Here is a 24,936-nt window from a genome sequence, read left to right as displayed (position 1 = left end):
CGAATATTAATCGCCCACAAATACTGTACAATTTGGTTTTAAATGGTTTTCTAATTTCCTTGATTAAGATAAGATAGTAAAAATCAATTTATATAATATTCCTCAACCTATTTAACCAAAATATTTATAAATTGCTACGAGTATCAGTAAGCCTCACTGTCGTAGCGTACTAGACGCGTATGCTTAGTGGACGCCTGCTTGCAGCTTACACATGTCACCGTAAAATTGTGAATTCCGTCAGATTACAATCTGACGTAGTTAAATTACAATCTAACCTAACCTAACCCACTGTTAGTTTGCAATCTAACGCGTTATATTATAAACTGACAGAGTTCACAATTTCACGTTGACACATACAAAACAATGTGTCTGAGCGGACGGAGCGGCAGCGTTGCGTACGCGATATTATACTATGCAAGCGTACAATAGGCGTACACGTCTACGCTACGCTGCTGTTGACAGTGACGCTTAAGGTTTCAATTTCCCAAAAATATGTAGTTTGATGTTGTTGAATATAAATAACCACCCTTTCTTGGTCTAGGTCTGCCTAGGAAACTTGGTACGTATACAAAAGTACTGTAGCACTGTATTAAGTTGTATTGTGTTTTAATAACAGATGTATTGGGAAACCTCGTATTGTTCGACACTGTGTGTGACGTCTCTAATACAGCAGCTATTTATCCAAACCACGATGGAAATGGAAGCACTACTAATCGTTCTACTGGTAGAAGAGAAAGTAATATTATGTCTTTACGGAACCCTAAAAATAAAATCTCAGAAGAAACTACAACTAGTACTATATCTGAATGGAAAAATGACACCACAAATCATGTGTTAATAAATCAGTGTATTTCTTGGACACAAAATATTGAACGTTCCGATTCAGACGCAATGTTGTTTAAGGCAATTGAAAGTTTGGAAAAAGTTAACAGATTCAAAACAAGAGCTATTGTCGCTGCCGTAGACTCTTCAGCCGGAACCAGTTCTATTTGGGAAGTGTCTCTTGAGAATGGTAGAGTTTATGTGAATAACTTATTTGTGGGTGTAGTGTAAAGTTAAAGTTCCCAATAAAAATACTATATTATTTCACTGAGTTAGTTCATTAAATCTTCTTGTAGTTACTTGTTAACACCTAGTAGTTTCCTTATTAGTTTTAATATTTCTTAGATCAAAATATCTATATTTCATTGCAAGTGAATTTTCAAAGACCGTTTTAATAAAACTTAATAAAGTACTATAAAATTCCCGTTAACTTTATTATCAATACATAGTATCGGTTCTTGTACGAACCGTATTATAGAAATAGGCATAGAGAGATCAGGCGTTCGTAGCAAAATGTCTGACTGACTATAATGATCCTACATATTTGTGTTGCAAACATGAGCTTATTTTATTTTCCATTCAATCTACTATATCATTTAATGTAGATTAGATATACCTTCTTAGATTATTGAACTAGATCTTAGATGATAATTAACTAATCTTTGACATTTACAAATCGGTAAAATTTCTGAGCCGAAATAATACCTACTCACCTACTTATTTTTTGCTAATCTCGAAATAATAATTCGTGTCATGGAGACACGCTAATTGAAACAAGATAAATGTTTATTTGACACAAGACCCATTTATTAATTTATTCTTATATTTCTCAAATACATGATAAATAGTTTTGTTAAATGGCATGGAAGCTTATTTAAAGAGTGGGTTGATCACCTTTCACCTAAAAAACTAAAAAATTCTAAATCTTAATAAACTAACAATCACTTATTTTTTATGTGTGTTTAGAATGGGGTATCTGATTTTATTGTAGGCGTAAGGTGCGAGACCCAATGCCCTGAAGGGTACTACGGCGAGCAGTGTTCCGAGCGGTGCCAGTGCTTGAACAACTCGTCGTGTGACTCGGTCGGGCAATGCATGTGCGCCGCCGGCTGGACTGGAAGCAACTGCAGCCAGCCCTGCCCGCCTGGTACTTACGGCGCGGGATGCTCACAGCGCTGCCCTAATAACTACCTCGGTGAGTATCGGTGGTTGTGTGTTATGCCCGTTTTCACCATCATACCCTAATTTTTAAGTGACTCCTATGTTAGCATAAGGGGTCACTTAAAAATTAGGGATTAATTGTTAAAACGGGCAATACTCCCCGAAATGGGAGAGATTAAGCTTTGATATACTGTGTGTGTATAAGTAGGGAAACATTAAAACACGAGCCACTAAAAGTTTTTCTTTAACGATCAATAAATCATTATGACATTTTAACGCAAATACATAATATAATTATGAATATTACAAAATTATTTTACTATTTATTAAAATAAAATTATAAATATTTCACGCTAGGTATATGTGGTCACGCTATCTTCGTCGTGGTGCGAAGTGGGATTTACCAATGCGTTCAAGAAATGAATTGAAATATTCGATCACACTACAGTCTCACATTGTCCTTTATCAGTATAGAACAAACACATACTGTCAAAGCCACAGATAAAATAATGCTATTTCCATTGCTGCACATTGCCATTGCAGTAATGCTCGAATTAAACAATGCGATAAATGTTCTTATTTGTTTCCGTTCAAAGTGCGTAAGTGATATAAGTTTGAGCAAACATGCTTATCGCCGCAACAATGGCTAGCTGTTGTGTCAACTCCTTTTGAGGTTTATGAAACAAAGCAATACTGTTACCGTATTTCTTTCAACTACAGGTAACACAACTTGCGATCCCGTGACAGGCTTCTACACGTGTCCAAGTGGTTACACGGGGGTCACTTGTGAGTACCCGTGTCCACTCGGAACGTACGGAGTCAACTGCGAAGGAAAATGCAACTGCAAGAACGGCGCTGATTGTCATCATGTTACTGGTCAGTGATATCTTTATTTGTTTTTTGATTCGTAATTAATTAACATCTACCTACAAACAAGATATACACAGATAAATTGGCGCTATTACATGCACTGTCAAGTTCAGTTCAACAAAGAGCTTTGCGCTCGAGTTATGTTTATACCATAATCGCACTTTTTTAGGCGAATACGTACTCACACCGAAAAGCACTTGTCAGTACGACTACGCAACATGGTTGCTGTATACAATTTTTAATAGCTTCAATTCTCATTACGCGACCTATGCGATGGAGCGCGGTGCAGAGTGATAATCGCGATAGTAGAAGTAGTGAGAGTAGAAGCAGGATTTTTGTAATGCAATAAAATTGTTTTTAATGCAGGGGTGTGCCAATGCCTACCGGGCCGGGTCTTGATGTGCTGTCGTCTGTACAATACAAACAGGGTTATTCTAATGCCAATATTTGTAGGGCTGTGCCAATGCCTGCCGGGCTGGATCTTGATGTGCTGTCGTCTGTACAAACAGGGTTATTTTAATGCCAATATTTTGTAGGGGTATGCCAATGCCTGCCGGGCTGATTCCAGTGTTGATGTGATGTCGTTTGTACGAGTGAGAAAATTGCGAATTATCGCTGTTGCGACAGGGTGGCATTGTTCAGTTCACTTTTTATTTCCTTGTAATATTTATGTGCTATTTCTGACTTTTTTTCCGAATACCTTCTTTGCCCTTAACTAAGTGTTGTTTTTTCTGTCTTTCTTTCTATAGTCTGGACGCTGAGCACGTAGAATATTGTCCATAGACCCCAAGCTACCCATCCTTATCGCTCGCGCGTAATTATATTGCTGTCGCGACTGTGCGACGGGCGCCCGCAGTGAGTGTGCGAGCGCAACAGCAACATAATTACGCGCGAGCGATAAGGATGGGCAGGAAAGTTCTTGAGTGGCGACCACGAGCTGGAAGACGTAGCGTGGGCAGGCCTCCCACTAGGTGGACCGACGATCTGGTGAAGGTCGCGGGAAGTACCTGGATGCAAGCGGCGCAGGACCGGTCTTTGTGGAAATCCTTGGGGGAGGCCTTTGTCCAGCAGTGGACGTCTTTCGGCTGAAACGACGACGACGACGATAAGGATGGGTAGCTTGGGGTCATTGGACAAAATTCTACGTGCTCAGAGACGAGGCTTTAACAGGGTTATTGTAATCATTTTTTCTCTCGCAGGGGTGTGCCAATGCCTGCCGGGCTGGCGCGGCGCGCGCTGCGACGTGGGCTGCGGGCCGGGCTGGTGGGGCACGGGGTGCTCGCAGCCCTGCCGGTGCGCGCGTGGCGCCGCCTGCCGCGCCACCGACGGCAACTGCCGCTGCCCGCCCGGCTACACCGGCGATTACTGCACGCAGTGTGAGTACATGTCAAAGTCAAAGTCAATTTCTTTATTTGTTTAGACTAATAAATAGTTCTTACAAATCGTCATTTTGCTCTTAAGGAGCCTCTACATGTCTCATAATCTTTTTACCCTACCAGCGCTTCGAGACCAACATTTGGCAAGTGCTGAGAAGAAGCGCCGCAACAAACTCAGTCACCACTGTCTGCCGGTTAATATAAATAAATAGAAAAGGCAGTAGTAGGTACATTTGATTCAGGAGCAGTTCACTGAATTTACCACGTATTATTGTATGGTGTATCTTATAAGAATGAGTATACAAATGGAGCCTAATAAATCATCGTCATCAGGCCAAAGTGTTCGCTGTGCAGGCCACAGTATTTATTGTAGAAGGATGACCCTCTCTAATTTAACGGAGGCAAGTTGGAGGATTTGGCATACACTCCCTTCACTGGCCAGACGGTTTGGGGACGGCCTAAGTGTTATCTCGGAATTGTAAAATCTTCGCCCTTTTAGAAATATGTAAGTGACGCATATAATGTATTTCCAGTATTATAGTTGAACGATTTTGAAACATAAAATGGCTAAAAGCAAATTACAGTTCAGTGTTTTCCAACGTGGCAAAAATCGTAACCAAGTATCGAGTAGCGCCCCTTGTCAATGTCACATGTGGGACAGTTCAATGTGGAACATCTATACAATTAACAAATCCGTTGGATTAGCGCTCTAAATTCTAAGGTGCTGTTCAGTAGACATTCGTCATTATTATTCAGTTGTCAGCCTTGAGTCGCGCTCAATGCCCACAAATCACAGATAAATAAAACCTTACCCACCTACCGCTGTTACACTCGTTGAACCTAAGAATTCAATCAATATAGCATTGAACACCTCATTTGATATCTTTGACTTCTGTCGCTTTTTATGACTGCTACTTAAATCAAATTTATAATTTCCCCCAGTCTGCCCCGAGGGCTACTTCGGCGACCACTGCATGGAAGCGTGCAACTGCTCGGCGACGGGCAACTGGGTGTGCGACCCCGTCATCGGCTGCGCCTGCCACCGCCACTTCGTCGGCGACAACTGCGACGTGCACGCGAGCGAGCCCATGGTCATCGGCCGCGCTGAAGGTAACCACTGGCTTCTTACAAAAATATGTTTCAAGCCTGGTTTTTATGTAATCTTTTCGTTTCGTCTGCGGATAGATTAATGTAACTATTTTTTTAACAGACATCAACAAAAGGAGGAGGTTCTCAATTGTAAAAGTACGTTTCTTGAGCTTTGCATTTGGCAGACTGGCACCGACTACGAGAATATCAATCATAGTCATTATGATTGTCTTAATTAAATAAAATAACGTAAATTATTTTTCTATTTTTAGTGACCTTTTTTGGAGTCTGTTTAATTTTTAATGTCGTTTTTTCTGTAGACGTGACATATTGTAAATTGTAAATAAAATGAATCAAGTTATTTTAATCGTAACCTGTTTGAAAATACGCATTGTTTTCGATGGTGCTATTTTCTTAGAACAGTGGGTTTGCTTATTCTATGTCTTCACTATAAGATCGGACCAATCTGTTTTTCCTGCATTTCCAACTGATATCGGTGTCGGACTACCGTTTCGTGAATTCCTGTGGTGCCTCTTATAGCTTAGTTAGAGGAAATATTAGAACTTTATGTCATACTTGTGCATCTACGTAGGCTGGGGTGCACTATCTTACTCTAACTTTAACAAACGTAAAAAATTTGTTAAACAAAAACACAGGTTATCGTTAAAGTTAGGTGGTGCAACTCAGCTGTAGTATTGTCACTACTGAGGCTGAGTTGCACCGCCTAACTTTAACAATACCTAACTATATTGATAACCGATGTTTTTGTATGAATTTTTGACGTTTAGTAAAGTTAAAATAAGATGGTGCAACTCAGACTTAGGCTGGGTTGCACCATCTTACTTTAACTTTGACAAACGTCAGAAATCTGTCAAACTCCATACAAAAAACGCCGGTTATCGTTATAGTTACGGTCAAAGTTAGGTGGTGCAACTCAGACTTAGATACTAACCCCCATATTCACAAACAATGCTTGCTTAAGTTAAGCTGCAAATCGAACGCACAGCGTTGAATAGAGCTCTGTGATTGGTTCGTGTGTCACCCTGTGCGTCCATGCGCACTGTGAGACCTCATAGTAATGTTTGTGAATACGGGCGTAAGTACTGAGACTAAGTATCGGTTGTTGGCAGCAGGCTCGTCGAGCGGGCTGACGGTGGCGATGGTGGTGCTGTCGCTGCTGTGCTGCTGCTGCGCCGTGCTGGTGCTGCTGTACTACCGCAAGCGCGTGCGCCACCTCAAGCGCGAGATCGCGCACGTGCACTACACCGCCTCGCCGCACTCGCAGCCAGGTACAGCCCGCGATATGAAATGAAATTTTAATGGTTTATACAGTATACAGGGTGTTAGGTAAATGGGTATATGAGCCGACACTAGCCCATGTTAACATGGGCATGTAAATGGTATGGTGAAGTCAGTTGGATATCATCATTTTAATTTTGGACAAATCATTCTAATTTTCATCAATTTCAATCATTTTAAACAAATCGGTTTTTATAAAATTTATTTTGTATGAAAATTAAAAAAATTAAAATGAAGATATTTTTCTGACTTCACCATACCATTTATATGACCATGTTAACATGAGCTAGTGTCGGCTCATATGCCCATTTACCTAACACCCTGTATAGACACTTTCTAGGGCACTTATACAAGTCCCAAATATAGCTTGCCCTACCACCACTTCGACAACAATGGACTGGTGCTGAGAAGAATTAGCGGAAGAAACTCAGTCACCTTCGTCAGCCTCTTTTTCAATTCTGATATGTGTATACAGCATGGACTAATGAGATATTATGTTATTAGGTTTAGCGATTAACTCAGTCAGTGCCTGAGGTATGGGAGCGGCACGGGAGGGCGTTTTTGAGACGTTAAACGTCAGCGAGACTTTAGATTTTGCTTCAGATTTTATGCTTTGTTTCCAACATGGTAAAAACCGGAACCAGCGATCCAGTATTGACGATGGCGCCCCCCTGTCAATGTCACGGGTTCATATATTGGGTCTATATCAATGTCACCCCTACCATGCCGCTCCCGTACCTTTAAGCGCTAGAACTAAAATCCATGATTATGCAGCTTGAACTAATGAGTTATCTTAGTCCATGGTATGCTGTCACCAAACGCCGGCTATCTTCAACCCATAATCATCAGTTCACTGCTTGATCTCTGAGAGACAAACAATACCCCATAATGCCAAAGATTAAACTCTTCTAAAACGTCTCACTTTTTTCATCGAGCCCCTGTCATCTTCAGGTGGTTGATCCAAATGATAGGTATCCTATTTGGTTCTATATTGGCTTAAACTTGTCAAATATCCCACGAGTCGCTGCTAGAAATGCTATGTGACTTCGTTCATAAATCGACATAGCATCAGATGTGTAAAATGTCTGACAGCGACGCCCAACGTCGTGTTTAACAGACGTGTCTTGAATATTTGTCTCAGTGAGCACACTTTCCCACACATACAAAAGCAAGCCACAAATATTTAGTCACAAATTCCTATGCTTACCATCATCATTAACATTACAGAACAACAACACTTCGACAACCCAGTTTATTCGTTCCAAGGGTCGACGCGCGGCGACGACTCGACCACACTGCTCAACAACGCCAACCAAATACTTAACAACTTGGGCGGCAAACTGAACAACACGACGATGGAAAAACTGCGAATGCGAGCCAGCGGTTCTACTGACAGTAAGATCACACTGTATTTTCGTTGTTTGTTTTAAATTAAGCAATAGCACAAAATGCATTAGCTAAGTGTACTAAAAAGCATAGATAAATTATCACGAGAACATTGTAGTCCTTGAGTACTTTGTTTAGTATTATTGGCCCAGACATTTTGTCTAGTTGTTACATACTTCGCGATATTAACTTCAACTGAGACATTATTGTGTGAGTTGTACACAGTTTTGACTAACATAGTATTATTATTATAGCCCGACCAGGAACATAAAAACCCTCGCCATGTTGCGGAAAACTAATGGTACTAATTTCTTTTAATGGCAACAGTATAGTTCCAAAATACTGGACTGTCCTGTCGATGACATTGACAGTGGGGCGCCACCGTCAATACCGGATCGCTGGTTCAGATTTTTGCCATGTTGGAAACCATATAGTTGAACGATGGTAGCGCCCCCCTGTCATTGAGTTTGGTGGGACAGTTCAGCGTGGGTCATCTATAACTGAAAACTTCATTGACATGTCACCTTGCATGTCAGTCTATTGCTGTCAAAGTGTAAACAAACTTTATTTTATATGTGCGCAATTGATTTTGTGAATTAAATTGCTAAAATCTTTTTATAGTCGTGAAAGAAAAATGTTCACAATGTGTTAAAGTATTTGTCGAAGAGAAATACTAAGAGTTCGGACAATATTTTCATTGAATAATGTTTCCGACAAAGGTTGTTAAATTGACTGACATGTATCGTATAGTACAGACCACTATGAAAATTAGCTGTGGTTTGTTTCAATTTCAACTAGTTACCTACCTATTTTAAATTTTTTTGTCACTTTCGTGTTGAATTTTATGGAATTGGGAAAGAAGTACCGAGTTTGAAGCGTTCATGAGCAGACATTGCAGTTGAATATTCAAGTTCTGAATTTGATTAATGATGAATAATAAAATAAATCCTACCAGCTCGATTGATGGTTTCATTTAATTTATTTAAACCAGGTTACCTATAATAATATTTTTTCGTTAATTTATGAAAATATCAAATTAGCCCGTAATCCTGAATCCTGATACATAAAGTTAGCCTATTAATTTAACACAGGTACGACTGTACTCAGTGTTGCACTATCAAATGCAATTGACGCGCCTCTATGCCAGGGTTTTTATGTTCCTGGTCAGGCTATACATACATATTGTAATAACTACAAAAATGAAATCCCTATCATAATTGTTTTCACTATAGCATCGTCGAGCACCTACGATCCGCTGTCATCCCTGAAGAACAAGGACGCGGATGCGAACAATCCTAACCTATACCACTTTATTGACGATGACAATAAGTTGGATCACGTCTACGACGAGATAAAGCACAAGGAGGGCTACGGTAAGTTGTTTTAATATCGTTATACGAATTGTATTAACTTTATCTTATTGAAAGAAGAAAAAACTGTATGTATGTACAGTAATGTACAACTTAGTTTTATTCACAGTAATGTAAACCTAGAAAACTGAGTGTTTATACGTATGTACAACAAAGTTCACGTAAGTACAGGTTTGTTAGGACGGTTCCCGCAGAAGTACATCTTATTCTGCTTGTTCTGGCTATAATTGGACAACTTGTAAATTATCTACCTACATAAAATTTGTTAATTTCTCATGTAAGTAACTGTAATGTTTTTAATGAGAAATAAATGTTCTTTAAACCTAAAAATAAAGAAATTTTTATATCGACAATATTAGGAATGGAGATTCTATTAATTTAATTTTGCTTATCTATTCTATACTAATTAATATTATAATTGCGAAAGTAACTCTGCCTGTCTGGCTTGCTTTCACGCCTAAACCACTCAACCGAATTTGATGAAATTTGGCATAGAGATAGCTTGAGTCCCGGGAAAGGACATAGAATAGTTTTCATCCCGGTTTTTGAAACAGTGACGCGCGCGATAATGTTTTTCTGTAACAGGCAAAATTCCACGCTAGCGAAGCCACGGGCGGAAAGCTAGTTCTTCAATATCGTTGAATTGGGTAGCGGCCTGCGTCCAGCGCCTTCCTGCTACCTTTATGATGTCGTCGGTTTACCTTGTGGGTGGCCGCTACCAACCGGGCAGCATGGAAAGCATTGGGGGATGCCTATGTTCAGCAGTGGATGTCCTATGGCTGAGATGATGATGATGAATTCATCGTTTGAGCTTACAGGTCTACACTCTAATCGTATGTGGAACTTGATCATTGTCCTATTTATATCGAGAAGTTTCTCAACGTCAATTTTTATTCCAGAAATGGAGTACGACCACCTAAACTACACGCCGCCGGTCAACAAGTGGAAGCAGCACTACCAGAGGATGGCCAACGGCTTCCCGGCCGCCGCCTCGCCCGCGGCCTCCCCGCCGCCGTCCATCCCGCCGCTGCCCAAGCTTAACGTGGCGCCCGCGCCGCCCCCCCGCGGCCTCGACCGCCCCGCCTCCCCCCTCGAGGAAACACCACCCGTCCCCCCGACGAGGGACGAGGACACCCTCCCTCTCCCCCCCGCCAGGGAAGCCACCCCGCCGCGCGACGAGACCCCGGCTTTACCTTGACGCCCGGGACTGTGATCCACTCTCGGAGGTTAGTGTCGAAGGAGATACGATAGCATTAAAGGCCTATTCAAACCTGAGCGATATTCGCTGCCGCTGTGGGTAGAGGTACATACCGCGCGGGTTTCGCTCAGTTATTTAGTATCAAGTATCGCGGCTAGAGCGACCTGAGCGATATTCGCTGCCGCTGTGGGTAGAGGTACATGGCAGACGGTAGCGAATATCGCTTAGGTCTAAACAGTATTATTACCGCATACCCACTGGGTTTTCTCTGCCGCAGACGGTAGCGAATACCGCTTAGGTCTGAATAGGCCTTAAAGTACCTTTATATTTTGTACTGCCCGTTGGTCGAAAGATATTTTTGTAGCGGCTCCTTTGAGCGTTTTTATGATGCGACCGGTGCGTCTCGTGAATTATTTCGGTGAATGATCTCTTCCCGCTTTTGTAATTATACTTTTAACTAGTAGTGCGATGCTTTAAATGAATTATATTCTGTATTATTTATTTATTGTGTTGAAGTAGTTCGACGGTTACGAGTGACGATGCCATATTGTCGCGATTAGAGTTTATTTGGAATCGATAAAAATGTTAAATCTAAATAAGATTGTGTATTGGCCCGTTTCTGTTGAAATTGTATTACGTGTAAATGACGTACATATCGAATCGAAATATCGTAATTAGGTAGAAGTACATGATAAAAATATTATATTGATATTACTTTAAAAATATTGTTATTTTACGCAATTTATTTGATATTAAAAATAGAGTTAATGTATACTATATCAATCATGTATATTCTGATATTTGTTATTTTGTTGTTGGAAATGAATTATGTTTATGTAAAATGATCAAAACCATAAAGTAACATCAAAATGATCAAGTAAATGATTGAAAGTATTCCTATACGAGGAAGTAGGTACATAGTGGATTTTAAAGGTAGATAAAAACAATTTACATGTATTTAAAAACGCAAAGTAAATTCCATACAATATTACTTTGAGGGATCAAGGGATCAAATGCTTTCGGTTTTTAATTAATAATAAAAAATATGCATTTTGCTATAATATTTTATGTTTTGGAAAATACGTGTAACCTTAATCTAATTAAAACAATGTTACTTCAATTATTTTTATTATTGTTATTATAAAAGGTCTTATCGACAGAAGTAAAGGACAGCAATCACATTCCACTGTTACCATATTCAATTATTTACACTTTATACAGTTTTTCAAATCTTATGATGTTGTTTTTAATCAAATTTATATTTTTATTATTTACACTTTAATCACGACACATAATAGATAAGTTTATAGCAACTATATCATTTTAGAATTATTTAAAGAACATTTTACATTTTAGTTTGGTGTTAGGATTTAAAAAACTATATCTATTTAATACTTTAGAAAATGTATGTAAGATCGAAAGCAATTACCGATTGTGCTCAAAAAGTGCCAAATTATTAAAGGGCGTAAATCCAACTATGAAATATTCTAAACAGCATGGATGAACTTTAGAAATAGTAAAACACGAATCCTACAAATAAAAATTTTAGACAACATCCTTATTTTTATATGCAGAGTGCTGAGTTAAGGCATATAATATGTTCCAAGAATACAAAAAGTAAAAAAAATACGATTAGTAATGTGGATGGATACAATGCAGCTGTTAAATGGGGATAAATTACAAGGTCACAACAATAATTTTATAAAGCATTTTTTAAATGTGCATCACGTAGGGGTATTTCTTATTACTTAGATGATAATGTAAATTAAAATGTGTTCAAGCGACAATACTGTATACTGTATTGCAAGCGTATGAATTATTGCATCAGTGTCTTGGAAACTAGAATTATTTCAGTTTCCGATGCTACTGGCTGATGTAAATTATTTAAACGATTACTTTGTTTTGATACGTATTTCATAAGTTGGTGTATATTTTACAAATGTTCGTGCATTTTATTTTGTATCGATATAAAATGTAACACTTGTAAGTAGGTACTTCCGGGTCAGCTTGAGCTTGTAATATAGCATGGACTTTAAATTATTTTCGGTTTTTAAGAAGTATGGTAACTGGCATAGCACCTAAAGCTGGATTTGTTTTTTGAGATCATAAATGTGTATTGTAAATGTAGGTACTATAATGGTATCTTTATAACATTACATCTCACAAAGTACTGGCATTTGTTTACGGTCACGCATGCACGATAATGGTATGAAATATTACTTTACAGTTACAAGCATAAAATGTAACAAACTAGTATTGTTTTTTAATAATGTTTGTAATGTAAATTTTTATTTACATTATTAAGTTAAAGTGCATGCAATGCTGTGTACTTATTGGTATATTTTATGAATTCAATAATCTTAAAATTATGTAATGGCTTTGTGTTGAAAGGTACAACACAACACTAAATAAATATAATATTTGTGATCTTGACTTATAAATCTTAAGATGGACTGTGGAAAAAACTTTTTTAAATATGATATTAAAAATATTATTTACTATTAATTTTAAGAAATTAATTAAATCAATCTACCCTTTCATGTTTTATAACTTTTACATTGTTTAAATTTAAATAGGAGTAATAAAACTTACGTGACGTCATGTATCCTAAGTGTAAGTTTAATGTGCCATTGTGCCTAAATATTACTATTCCACTTAAATTGTGATTCTAAGTAAATTGAAATACAGGTACACGAACTTACACTTATACTGCTTAAACAAGAAAATAGGTTTTCTTACAACTTCATGTACAATATAGTCAATATCTATTCATCAACCAATTATGCAATATTATAGATCTGCGTTTGAGGTATTAAATTTTTGTTAAATACATTTTTTCTGTAATTAACAAAAATTCAAGAACACTTTAAATAAGTAAATGAACCTACTTTGCTGCACTAAACGTAAAGTTTGTGATATAATAATAAGTGAATAAATGAGCTCATTAACATAAATACTTTGTTTTATTTGTGACGTTTGTTTATTCTATTTTCTGACGTTTTAAATTAAATATTTACCGTTACCTATTAGCGTCCGTAGTAGTACCTACATTCATTGTTGCAAGAATGTTCCATAGTAACCATGCTTATTTTTACGATATTTCTTATAATTTGCTTTATGGAAGCAGTCTAACGTAGTAAGACGCTAAATATTTGCCCAAGTGTTTCGATTCCATCGTATCGCGTGTCGTACCCAGCATAAACAAACAGAAATAAGTTCCTAGAATATATTAAAGAGTTGAAATAAGCTACGTTCATAAGTCTGGCTTACACTTGCAAGAATACATGTTGGAACTATTCAATCATTTATGTTTGCCATGAAGTGGAAGGTGATTTTCTTCTGTGTATTATTTACGCAGGTATGCAAGTCAACATGTTTTTGGACCTACTTTATGTGATTTAATATGCATTTGTAAATTATCAACGAAATGACCTGTTAATTATACTTTTGTTTTCAGACATCTGCGTCGTTTTTTGATGAATTTCGAGGAGTTATGTCTTCAGTAGAAAGTAGCTTCGGGAAACTCCTAAGCGACGTGGTTGTGGACGTTCGGGAAACTATCGGATGCACAATTCTAGCAGTGAAACAAGTGTTAGCCTTGGGTGGAATTTTTCATGAGTCATCAGATTATGATACAAGATGTAGAGGATTTAATAATAAAGATACATCAACCTATGTAGAAGCCAAAAAGGAAGACACAATTATTTCATCTTACGTATCTAAAACTGATTCAAATGAAAAATCTTTGTCGGAACGAGTATCAAAAGAAATTGACGAATCTGTCAGTAACGTACATAATAAAATGTTGGATCTTATTGATAAAAATGATGCTCATAAAAACATACTTAAAGCTAAGGCCAATATTGTCCACGAAAGTGATAGACTCCCTGAAATAACAGCTTTGCTCCGTCGCGAACTAAGCACCATATCCGAAGATGTTAAAAGGGAACTAAGAAAAGTAGAATCGAATCCTAACCCTACAGTAGACGGCATTTGGGGCGACATTAGAATACTTCATGAATTTGAATTAAATCACAAAAATACTCCTCAAGCCACGGAAATACATCACATCTTAAACGAGATATTAAGTGTTTTGCGTGGAGACGAAATGTTAACACCAAATACAGTAACGCTTGCCGATAAAGAATCAGATGATGCATTTGCAGAAATCGAGAGCCAGTTTGAAAAAATGGAAGAAAAAGAAGAAAAACCAATACAACTTGAAAAGGCTGAAGTTAAAAAAGATAATAGCGATATCATAAAAAATCCCAAGGATTTTCCTTTAACGTTTAAAGGTGTTGCAAAAAAAATTATGGATGAAACTAGCAAGACGTTCAGATTTGCAGATGGATCTTCACAACAATATGAGGTGGTTGTTACGACAACTACAGTAAAACCCAGTAGTACGGAGAAGAATGTGGAATATCCTGAAGAATTACCAGATTACCATCAGTTTTTTCAATTGGCGCCCAAGGACAGTACTGCTCACAAAGAAGCTGTCCAAGAGGCCACTTCATTAATCGAAAAAAGCAAACAAAACGATGCCATTATGAAAGACTATTTCAAAAAGGTAGACAATGTCGGGACTAGTGTCTTCGATGACCCTGACTTATTTGGATTTGCATAAAATAAATCGTTTTCTGTAGGTTGAGTAGGTTATATGTTATAAATATAATATAACTTTTTAGACTTATTTTTCCTAACTTTACAGTCGTAATTTATTTTTAGAATTATGTGACAATATGCCTAGAAAACCATGACAATTAGTAATTAGATGATAGTATTAAATAAACAATACCATTATTGACTGTTTTTTTTTATTATAAAAATAATTGCTACCAACAAATACTAAGTTGGGTATTGGTCGATCGTCCATGAACCAGAAAACATGAAAAATGAAACAACCTTTCTATGTATAACGGTTTTATTAACAATATAAATAGGTAATTACAAACTTATTTCTCTACAATTGAGCTGCGCTACTCTACCGCGAGCAGTCCAATGTGCTCAGTACTTATTTACTAGAATAATTTATTCATTCACATTAAGGGTTTTACTATGCACCAATACGTTCCCTAGGTATGCTTGTATTCGAGTGACTCTTCGATATATTTATCATCTTTATTTGTTGTGACATGAAAAGCCTTTACGTTAACTGTTTATATACGTTATTTATTTTTGTACAAATATATTTAAAAGTGTTTTGTTAATCTTCTTTCATTTTATATTAAATACATTCTCTTCATTTTCAATTCCTGTCTGTAGTTTGACACAGATTTTCCGTGCCCATGGAAAATATATTTACATAAACAATATATTTATATATTCAACATTGTTGAAATCCATAACCGAAAGTTTGGATATATTTATTTTCAAGAAAGGAAATTGTATTTACACAAGTTAAAATGATTATAACAACATAATCAGATTTATATACTAGATTGGTGATCCAGTAGCGAAATAGATACCCATTCATAAAATTGAGCAATCATCACTTAAAGTAAATCGTTATGTTGTACTTATTATCATAAGGATAATTTTACATTGGTTTCTTTGTAAATGTGCAGTAGATATTTTATATTATAAATACATTGTTAACTTAATTTTCCGAAGCCAACAATTCTTTCAAAACTGCTTTGTAAATTCCATAAATGTCGGCGTTACGTTGGTTTCGATTCCTATGTTTCCTTATAAATAATAAAATCGATATAACTTTATTTTAGTGTAGTACATGTTCTATTCTACGACAAACATAACTAAGTAAGAATTGCTTAGAAGAGTCGAGGGATTTCACCTAAATGATATTACAACGACAAAGTTTTTCAAAATAGGTGGGATCTTACAGCTAGAGTCTATTCTTAAAAATACTTCTGATTTCGATGCCTACTTAAGCGCTATAAAACAAAACAATACGCATCCTTATTAGATTAAGCGAGGTGCACATAGGAGATTACGTATATTGTATGATGGAGCTTAAGTAAAGATCTATGTTTACTACGTCTATTAGCTAGATTGTTGTTGAACACAGACAATATTCATTTGGTGGTGTTTCGTTCATTCTCTTAAATCTAGAACATCTAGATAACGTATATTAATCTTATTTAATCTATAAATAATGAGATCTCGTTTAAACTATTTAAATTAAAATAATTTTGGTCAACTTTTACAATTCAGAATTAAAAGATCTAGGTTTTCAATTATTGGAAACAAAATTTTCACCAAAAATAACGTAAGATGAAAATCATGTCGATTGCTATGATTTATTGTCACAATTAGATGTTGAAATGTCGTTAGGAACGTTACAGGAAATTTGGGAATAAGAATGGGAATGTTTGTGAAACTTGTTTAGCATGATATTAAGACTAACATTTGGTGCAAGAGACAAGAAGAGATATGAGAAATAGTTCTTAATCTTAGATTAGAGTAAGTATAATTAATATAGTACGTGTCGTGGAATAGAACACGTGCCGGGCGGGACGGGTGTGCGTTGGGTCATATGACATGCGACGGTCACCTTCATTTTTTCTGACTACAAAATACATGAACATCATTATAAAATACATATTTTGATATCCTCAGAATTAATAAATAGCTTCTATATCTATTAACAATTCAAATATATTTCTATTAAAATATCAGCAAACTTAAAAATGCATTTTATGTTTCACTTAACAATTCAATGTTACATCAAATAATCAGTTATATCTGCAGGTAACCGTTGCAATTGCTGTAATACCATTATGAGTATGTAGTTGCCTCGAGGATGTGCCGAGTGTGATCTCTGGCTTAACCGCAGGAGTGCCGCACGCTTCCGACGCAGGAAATTAATTCATGCATTTATGTCGACTCGGTATCGAGATATCGCCGGTAAATGTATTTCAAGGAGCCGTATTCCGTGTTGATACACGAAAGGCATTCCTCCGTGTTTCCATGAACGCAAAGCATTTTGGGAAGTGAATTCCTGACGTTATTGGCATTAGCGTTGTTAAATTAACTGTTCATATTTTTATTTATTTATGTAATTGACAATGTTTTTTTTTATTTCACGACAAAATTATTGAAACTGCAAAAGATCGCAATCGGTACATCGTCGGGTTTTGAGTATGGTATTACGCGGGCGGCGGACATCGCACCAGAGACGAGGTGGCGTACTGGTTGAAGTGCTTGTCTATGGGCACCCGGTCGTCGTAGAGCGTGGGCGCCTGCAGGATGATGCCGGCCGTACCCACTAGCACGGCCAGCGTGAATATCCATAGGAATAATCTGTCGAGCACCATTGCAACGTATTTCCAATCTTCTTTTACCTGTTAAGATCGCAAATTAATAGTATGAGTTTGGGTGTCACCACCAGATTGGAAAGTTAGGACCTAATCTTTACCCACAAGAATTCGTATAAGTGCTCTGGAAAGGGCATATTTACTGAATAAACTATTTCATTTCTATCTCTAACAAATAACCCTGCTCTTTCGTTTCTACTGCTTCTTTCAAAATCAGATTAGAGATCATCCCTAAAAGTTTTCAGTGAGTATAATTAAATTAAGATAGCAACGAGAGATGTGAAGTCAAGAGTATAAAAACTGCCTTCTGCCTGCCCGGAGTGTAATGGTAACTGTTATTGTCGCTCGTTATTTTCTACTTTCCCGTTATGGCTATTTACTGTTTACGATACAAAGCTCTTGAGCAGCAATGTGTTTTATTTCTGCCATTACAACATTTACAACAGCTATCACATTATGGCAGAGGATACTGCACTCATTGTGTACTATGAATAAATGATACGATAATTCCAACAATGAAATTGAATTAATGTAAATGAATCTACTGCGGTTAATTGTAGGTACACATTTTAAAATGCGTTGTATTTTCTGTCATGGTCGGTTTATTTATTCAGGGTAAAATGGATTAACACCTACAATTAATAAGTTGTTCTGTCCGTTATTTCAATTCGTACTTTTAAGCCTACGCATTTTAAAATTCATCTCCCAACAATAGGAATTATAAAAATAAATATTTTGCCACATCTCGGCAGATCCGACGTGCCGCAAAACAGTTGGCCACAGAATTAAACATTTATGCCGTGTCTGCGAGTAAATAAGAACGGATAAATAAATATACGCCAGACAGCCAACATGCTCTTACGTCGAGTAATGGTTTTAACATTTGCTCAACTATAACTTACTAGACAGTCTTAAATAAAGATAAATAATTTAAAATGTCTTTCGTAAAAGAGTTTTACAGTTCACATTGCAATTGTAAAATATCTTAATTTCATTGCATATGTCGCCAGTGAGCGACTATCGTACTATAGTAATATTTCACACTATTTTCAGGATTTGACGTAACTGTATTTTTAAACACTGACCTTAGTGGAATCTTCGAGCATTCTCGTGTGTTCCGCGATGAACCTGACGCAGAAGCAAGTCTTGTGGACTTCTGGCGGGCAGGCTGAGTGGCTGAACCCTGGCGGGGGGTCGGGCACGGGACTGAGAGTCTCCTCGTCGGCCCCCGCGAGCCCAGCCCCGCCGCCTTCGGTGGACCCGTGCACTACACAACTGCCGCCAAAGCGGTTGCTTTCCCCCATACTGCTGTGAAATACAACTCAATTAAGAACGTGAAACGTTTGAATTAGGTACTGAAAATAGGCTACCTTTTAGAAAACCAACCCTGTTTGAGGATTTGCGCTAGCTTATCTGACTACTGTACAGGAAACAGTTACTAAGGTGAGAGCGGGATGTTTTTTCATTTAACATTTACGAAGAGTCCTGCTTTTAAACCATTTTTTGTTAAGACCAAAATCAAAACAAAATCTAGTCCAGTTGTTCAAATACCTTAAATACGCGCACTACTACGACGCAGATTTTATGCAAATACTTCGATACTAATAATTAAGTTATTACTCATGCCTACCTACTGTTTTACAAAATAACAAAAAGTACTTGCCTAACGACAATACAATTTTATAGAGAACCGTTATCTATCAGGCAAGTAGTCGGCTATAAAACTTAAGACAAGTAAGTAGGCAAAGGAAAGTGAAGCGCATCGTGAGCGAATCGATCTTTTTCATAGCGTAAGTTGATCGATAGTGTAGTATTTAGAAAATAGCGATATAAATTGTGACATTCTCGCATTCCTGCATTTAAAAGCTTACAATAGAGATTGTGTACGCATGTGTCATGCTTTATAGCCAAAACCTGTGCAGTACGAGCAGTTTTAATGACGTACTGCGCCATCAATAGCAAAGCTAGAAAATAAATAAAAAATATTATAACATAAATTGTTGCAGCACAGTACCTATGCACAACTGTCAAGTACATCAATTCCTCGAGTCCTAATTAATAAACGCTTCATAAACTTGTCACATTAGGCATTCATAGAAACGTTACCATAACTGACAATTTAATAACAGTGCGGCAAGGCATCTGCACTCTATTCAAATATTCATGTCGCCTGTTACCGTCATAACTCACTCACCACGACTCGCGTATAAGCAAAATGTAGAGACGACAAGACATGTCTCTGCACAATTTCGTTACATGTGTAAATAGGTTCTTGTAGGTTTTACAAAGAAATATGATTTAATAGAGAAAGCTCCACTTTGTAGACCAGGAAAACCGACTATCTAGACGGAATAAACCACTGGAGTATCATAATTTGGCTGTCCGTACTTATTCTTAAACATGGTGTCCTGAAATTTACATTATTTACATAAGCTCACATGCGTTCATTCTTAAATATGCTTTGTTATAACTGCTGAAGGAAGTTTTCCGACCTGAGCTCCATGAGCTGATGAACAAACAGGTGAGCGTGTGGCCTTCTAGACCAGTTGATTCACCTAATCACGTAGCAGTGATTGGAGCTTAGCATTCGAGAGGCTTTCGTTGACAGACCAAGCTTATGGAAGAGATCGCCGCCTAAATTGTCATAAAGTCATACCCTGAGTTGAGGTAAGTGGTGTGCGTGAGGTCTTCCTTGCTAGGAGTGCGCGTGAGTGGGCGCGGCGGCGCTGCGGGCGGGGGCCAAGCACCCGGCGCACAGCAGTCATCATCGGCTGCCGCTAACCGGTACGGGTAGAGCGGCCGCGCGGCGCCCCCGCATCGGACCACGACGCCACACGCTGTATACCGTGATCTGTGAGGACAAAGAAAAAGAACAATGAAAGAAGAACTGTTGGAGTGACAATTTCTTTTTGTATGGATTTTTTAAGTAAGACGGAAGACCAGCGTCGTAGCAATACTGAGGTGCTGCGACACCATAGAACCTTTTCAGTAACATTCATTGCGTATTTTATAATGTATGTGTGATGATATTGATTAAATATTTTTCTATTTCTGTCTTATGTATAACCTTTTCATACTAAGTAGGTACTCGTACATTGATCACAATAGAAAATTGAGTCATCAAGAACTTAATTTCGTACATAAAATATACGATACACACGATAGCATTGCAGACAGCTTAACTTTATACAAAGTAATTAAAACAGTAACGTGTTAGTTCCCCAAGCGCTAATGTAATAAAATAATTAAGACAGTAACTAGTCGAAGTTAGGGAACCCTCCTATTTTACATTTGATTAATTTCTTTGGGGACTGAACTTCAAAACTTTGGGGAGGAAAGTTACAAAGCGTAGTCCTGCGATACAATAAATTGAGAAGTCTGCGAAAATCTGTGTGTAAACCGTGTCAGATATGAATTAATCACATTAATCTTTGGAAGTGTGACTGCTACATACTATATTCTGTAAGACGATGTGTATTTGACCCAGTAAGGCGTAATACGGTATGCCCAAATAGCCGTGGGCTATTTGCTGGGTGCGACTGACATTGCGCTGGTTCTACTCTGTTGACTCTTGTCAGTAGTAAAACTTTGTGGTGCCCGACAGTAGCTCTAATGTTCATCAAGTAGGTGTATTGCAAAGTTACATACCTACTCCTTTAAGGAGTACCTAATATGGAGGAGTGCTACTTAACACATAAACTGAGGGTGCTTTATCATAGTTTTTTTTTTCAAAACATAAATGTGAAACTAACCACTTAAACACGTTTCACAGAAACTTAGTGCTAGATTTAAAAAATTCTCAAGCACCTTACTCGTATTTACATAAGTACCTACAACATGTTTTAGAAACAGTGTGTACCTATATTGTTCTGAAAAGAAGATTTTGTGGGTTTATCTATACCTACTTATAATAAATCTGTAGAGAGGTCAATTCTGTACATGAAATATATTTTCAAATAACTATCAGGGGGTGATTAGTGATCGATACTGATGCCAAAAATGCAATCAGTAAAATTTTTGTCTGTCTGTCTGTCTGTCCGTCTGTATGTTCCTTATAGAAACAAAAACTACTCGACGGATTTTAACGAAACTTGGTACAATTATTCTTCATACTCCTGGGCAGGTTATAGTATACTTAGGAATTCCCACGGGAACAGTAATTAGCGGGAAAATCCTTTTGTATGAAAAATCTAAACCGCTTAAGTTAGACGCTTGAAATTTGGTATGTGGGTACCTTAGTAAACTTAAAGCTTACTTACAACAAGGAATTCCCGAAATTCCCACGGGAACGGGAATTCGCGGGAAAATCCTTTTGTATGAAAAATCTAAACCGCTTAAGTTAGACGCTTGAAATTTGGCATGCAGGTACCTTAGTAAACTTAAATCTTAGTTACAACAGGATATTGCAAAATTCCCACGGGAACGGGAGTTAGCGGGAAAAAACATTTGTATGAAAAAATCTAAACCGCATAAGATAAGTGAAGGGGGTAAAACGGGATCCACGCGTACGAAGTCGCGGGCGGCCGCTAGTATCCTAATAAATTCACTTTTAAGCTTTGATAAGCCGTCCCTAAACTACTTTGGTTCCCTTTTTTAAGCGAAAAATGGGTTGTTAATGGTCGTCATACCATATTCGCTGTACAATAATGGTCTCATACATATTGTAAACCAATTTTGTCAATTTTCAGGCTAGGTACTGGTTATCGTCAGTAGAGTCGCACAGTCCGTAATTCGCCCCTCTGATCCATTTACGTAATGTTCGGTAACCACAGCGAGCGGCCATTATAGCACTTGCCTTGCTAATAGACATCATTCGTTAAGTGAATTATGATACCAAGTGGCTATCCTCAGATAGCAAATAGAAAAACTGGTAGGTACTTTTATTTTTCTAGCATCTTTCCTTGTTATTTTCCTTAGTTCAGCAGGTGATATAATAATATTAAACCCACAGCGCAGCGTTAAGAGTCCTTGTTAATAATAGCTGTAAGAAAACACTATGTTACAAATAACTAGCATAAAACGTTAAATTTATACTCCAGTTATATTAAGAATGTATGTAAGTCGAACCTTATTAACTGCACAAGTTATGACTCTAAGGCCCAGAACAGACGGTGAAACGCTACTGCAATGAAACTGCAACTTTCTGATGATTCTTATGAATGAAACTGAAACTGTAAGTTTCAAACTGATCGCGTCATGTGTGGTCTCTCAACGGACGCTATGGCAGAAACATAGATGCAACTCAAAAGTAACTAGCAGTTACAGTTTCGTTACAGTTGCGTTTCACCGTCTGTTCTGGGCCTGACACACGACTATTTTTTATTTATATATATATTTATTTAATTTGATAGGTAGCTCAGAATGAAAATATTGAAAAGCATAAATTTAATTAAAATAAATTGCAATTAATCCGGCATAAATATTGCTGCAAATATTAAACAACTGACTCGGTTGCTAAAATGGCTTATTCATACCCTGATATTATGTTAATTAAATTTTGCAAATGAACTCTCATAAGGCACACTCACATAAATATTTGTCAATCATATTCTGTGTGGATTACTATCAAACAGGACACGTCATCTAATTAAAATTGACGACAGCACGTCCCGCCGAAGGCACGCCCGTCATTTGATTTTCTATTGTGTCTAGTGATCGCATAGACGATCGCATAATCCCCTTTACAACTAACGTGACAAAAATACGTGATGATGTGATTAATACCCATAGCTGGGCATTAACTCGTTAATTCGTTAATCGTTAATTAACGAAGTTAACATTTCTATTAACGGATTAACTTTTAAGTCAACTTTAAAAAATGTTAGCGGACTCGTTAACTACCGTTAAATTATACTAAGTCCGTTAATCGTTAATCCAGTACCTACTATTTACCAAAAAGATACAGCAGGCACGCTGAAAAACGCGTTCTGACAAGTACGTTCGGGCTTCCAGAACTTCCAGAACCCAGAACAACAGTTTTTGTAACCAGATCACTAACGACACTTGTTTGTATGTGTGGGACAACTCTTGCAACTGAATTTAAGACCAGTTTTCCTGAACCGATTGAGCTGAAATTTGGTGTACTTATGTAAGTACAATGACAATGCAATGTTATGGTACCATTGAGTCATGAGGTGGCCATAGAAACTCCTAAATGAAACGGCGGCATCGCATCGAATTTGGGTTCGTTGGATTTGTCTTTTCGAGCACTTTAGTACTAGATGATGTCCAGGGTCCTGATGATGGAGTCAGGAGGTGGCCATAGGAATTCCTAAACGAAACGGTGGAAACTTATCGAGTTTGGGTTTGCTGGATTTGTCTTTTCGAGCACTTTGGTGCTAAATTGTATTGTAATTGAACCAAGGCTCTGAGATTGAGATACTACTAAAAAGTGTTTTAAACTTTTTTACTAACAAGCAGTTTCTGAAATGCAGTTGTACTAAAACGAAAAAAATATTTGTACTTATGCAAGGTTCAAATAATTTCGAAAGCTTGTAGCGCAAACATAAAAGAGGAATAAATTCCATGCGCGGTACGCTTTCGAAATTATTTGAACCTTGCATACAATTATTTGTTTCGTTTTATTATCATGTGTTAACGGATTAACGATTAACGTTAACTTGCGTTAAATCTTGGGAAATGTAACGTTTTAACGTTTTACGAAGTTAATTTTTTTATTAACGGTTTAACGATTAACGAAGTTAACTATTTGATTAACGGTGCCCAGCTATGTTAATACCCATATATTACTTACGTCATCTACATATTAATTGTATATTATTCTTCAGCAGTTGTCCTTGTAGGTAGTCGTAAGATTACTTAACAACTCAAAAGTGCCTCTACGTAATAATCACAAACAGAAGTTCAACTGTTCTCGATCTTTAGCAAGATCAATCAATTACAAGTTGAGATAAAGCCAATACTTCTGAAGAAAAAAGTATTAATTTAGAGGTTAATTCTTGTACAAGTACTTTGCAGTTGTGAGCTTATTAATATTAAAGTTACGGGAATATCCGCGGCGGGAAATATGCGCAAACTTCAACGGTGCGCGATCCTTTACCAACTTATAATTAATTTACACTTGTTAC

The 24,936-nt window shown here is 37.3% G+C and overlaps 3 protein-coding genes across 7 annotated transcripts in view; 2 read left to right on the top strand and 1 right to left on the bottom strand.

Moving 5' to 3' along the window:
• LOC135073917 (protein draper) overlaps positions 1-13,525 on the top strand; it is a 31,571-nt gene extending 18,046 nt beyond the window's left edge. The window contains exons 12-20 of one of the 4 annotated variants that reach the window (XR_010257725.1): positions 1,814-2,017; positions 2,704-2,859; positions 4,053-4,229; positions 5,172-5,339; positions 6,449-6,607; positions 7,845-8,012; positions 9,236-9,376; positions 10,273-10,632; positions 10,889-13,525. Coding sequence is in view for 2 of the 4 variants with exons in the window: in XM_063968168.1 (XP_063824238.1) it covers positions 1,814-2,017; positions 2,704-2,859; positions 4,053-4,229; positions 5,172-5,339; positions 6,449-6,607; positions 7,845-8,012; positions 9,236-9,376; positions 10,273-10,571 (1,472 nt within the window). In the remaining 2 variants the exon portion in view is untranslated. Of the gene's footprint in view, positions 1-1,813; positions 2,018-2,703; positions 2,860-4,052; positions 4,230-5,171; positions 5,340-6,448; positions 6,608-7,844; positions 8,013-9,235; positions 9,377-10,272 lie in introns of all 4 variants that reach the window. The other 3 variants (XR_010257724.1, XM_063968169.1, XM_063968168.1) reach the window with 3 other exon arrangements.
• A 312-nt stretch (positions 13,526-13,837) lies between these two features.
• LOC135073952 (uncharacterized) lies at positions 13,838-15,425 on the top strand. Its single transcript, XM_063968221.1, has 2 exons — positions 13,838-13,929; positions 14,029-15,425. The coding sequence occupies exons 1-2, from the start codon at positions 13,879-13,881 to the stop codon at positions 15,196-15,198; spliced, it is 1,221 nt and encodes a 406-aa protein (XP_063824291.1). The 5' UTR covers positions 13,838-13,878; the 3' UTR covers positions 15,199-15,425.
• A 2,221-nt stretch (positions 15,426-17,646) lies between these two features.
• The window catches only part of LOC135073945 (acetylcholine receptor subunit alpha-like), a 50,014-nt gene continuing 42,724 nt past the window's right edge, over positions 17,647-24,936 (bottom strand). For both annotated transcript variants that reach the window (XM_063968206.1, XM_063968207.1), the window contains exons 8-10: positions 20,505-20,699; positions 18,934-19,153; positions 17,647-17,875 (exon numbers count right to left, since the gene is read on the bottom strand). In XM_063968206.1, the coding sequence (XP_063824276.1) occupies positions 17,681-17,875; positions 18,934-19,153; positions 20,505-20,699 (610 nt within the window). In that variant the 3' untranslated portion in view covers positions 17,647-17,680. The remainder of the gene's footprint in view (positions 17,876-18,933; positions 19,154-20,504; positions 20,700-24,936) is intronic.

This window comes from Ostrinia nubilalis, chromosome 8 (genome assembly GCF_963855985.1).
Source record: "Ostrinia nubilalis chromosome 8, ilOstNubi1.1, whole genome shotgun sequence".
NCBI lineage: Eukaryota > Metazoa > Arthropoda > Insecta > Lepidoptera > Crambidae > Ostrinia > Ostrinia nubilalis.
This window is presented reverse-complemented; position numbering and strand designations above follow the sequence as displayed.

Bases quoted from the DNA above. Each gene is read 5' to 3' on its own strand.
- LOC135073952 (XM_063968221.1), top strand. From the start codon at position 13,879: ATGTTTGCCATGAAGTGGAAGGTGATTTTCTTCTGTGTATTATTTACG. The intron at 13,930-14,028 runs GTATGCAAGTCA...TTTTGTTTTCAG, and splicing joins TCTGTGTATTATTTACGCAG to ACATCTGCGTCGTTTTTTGA.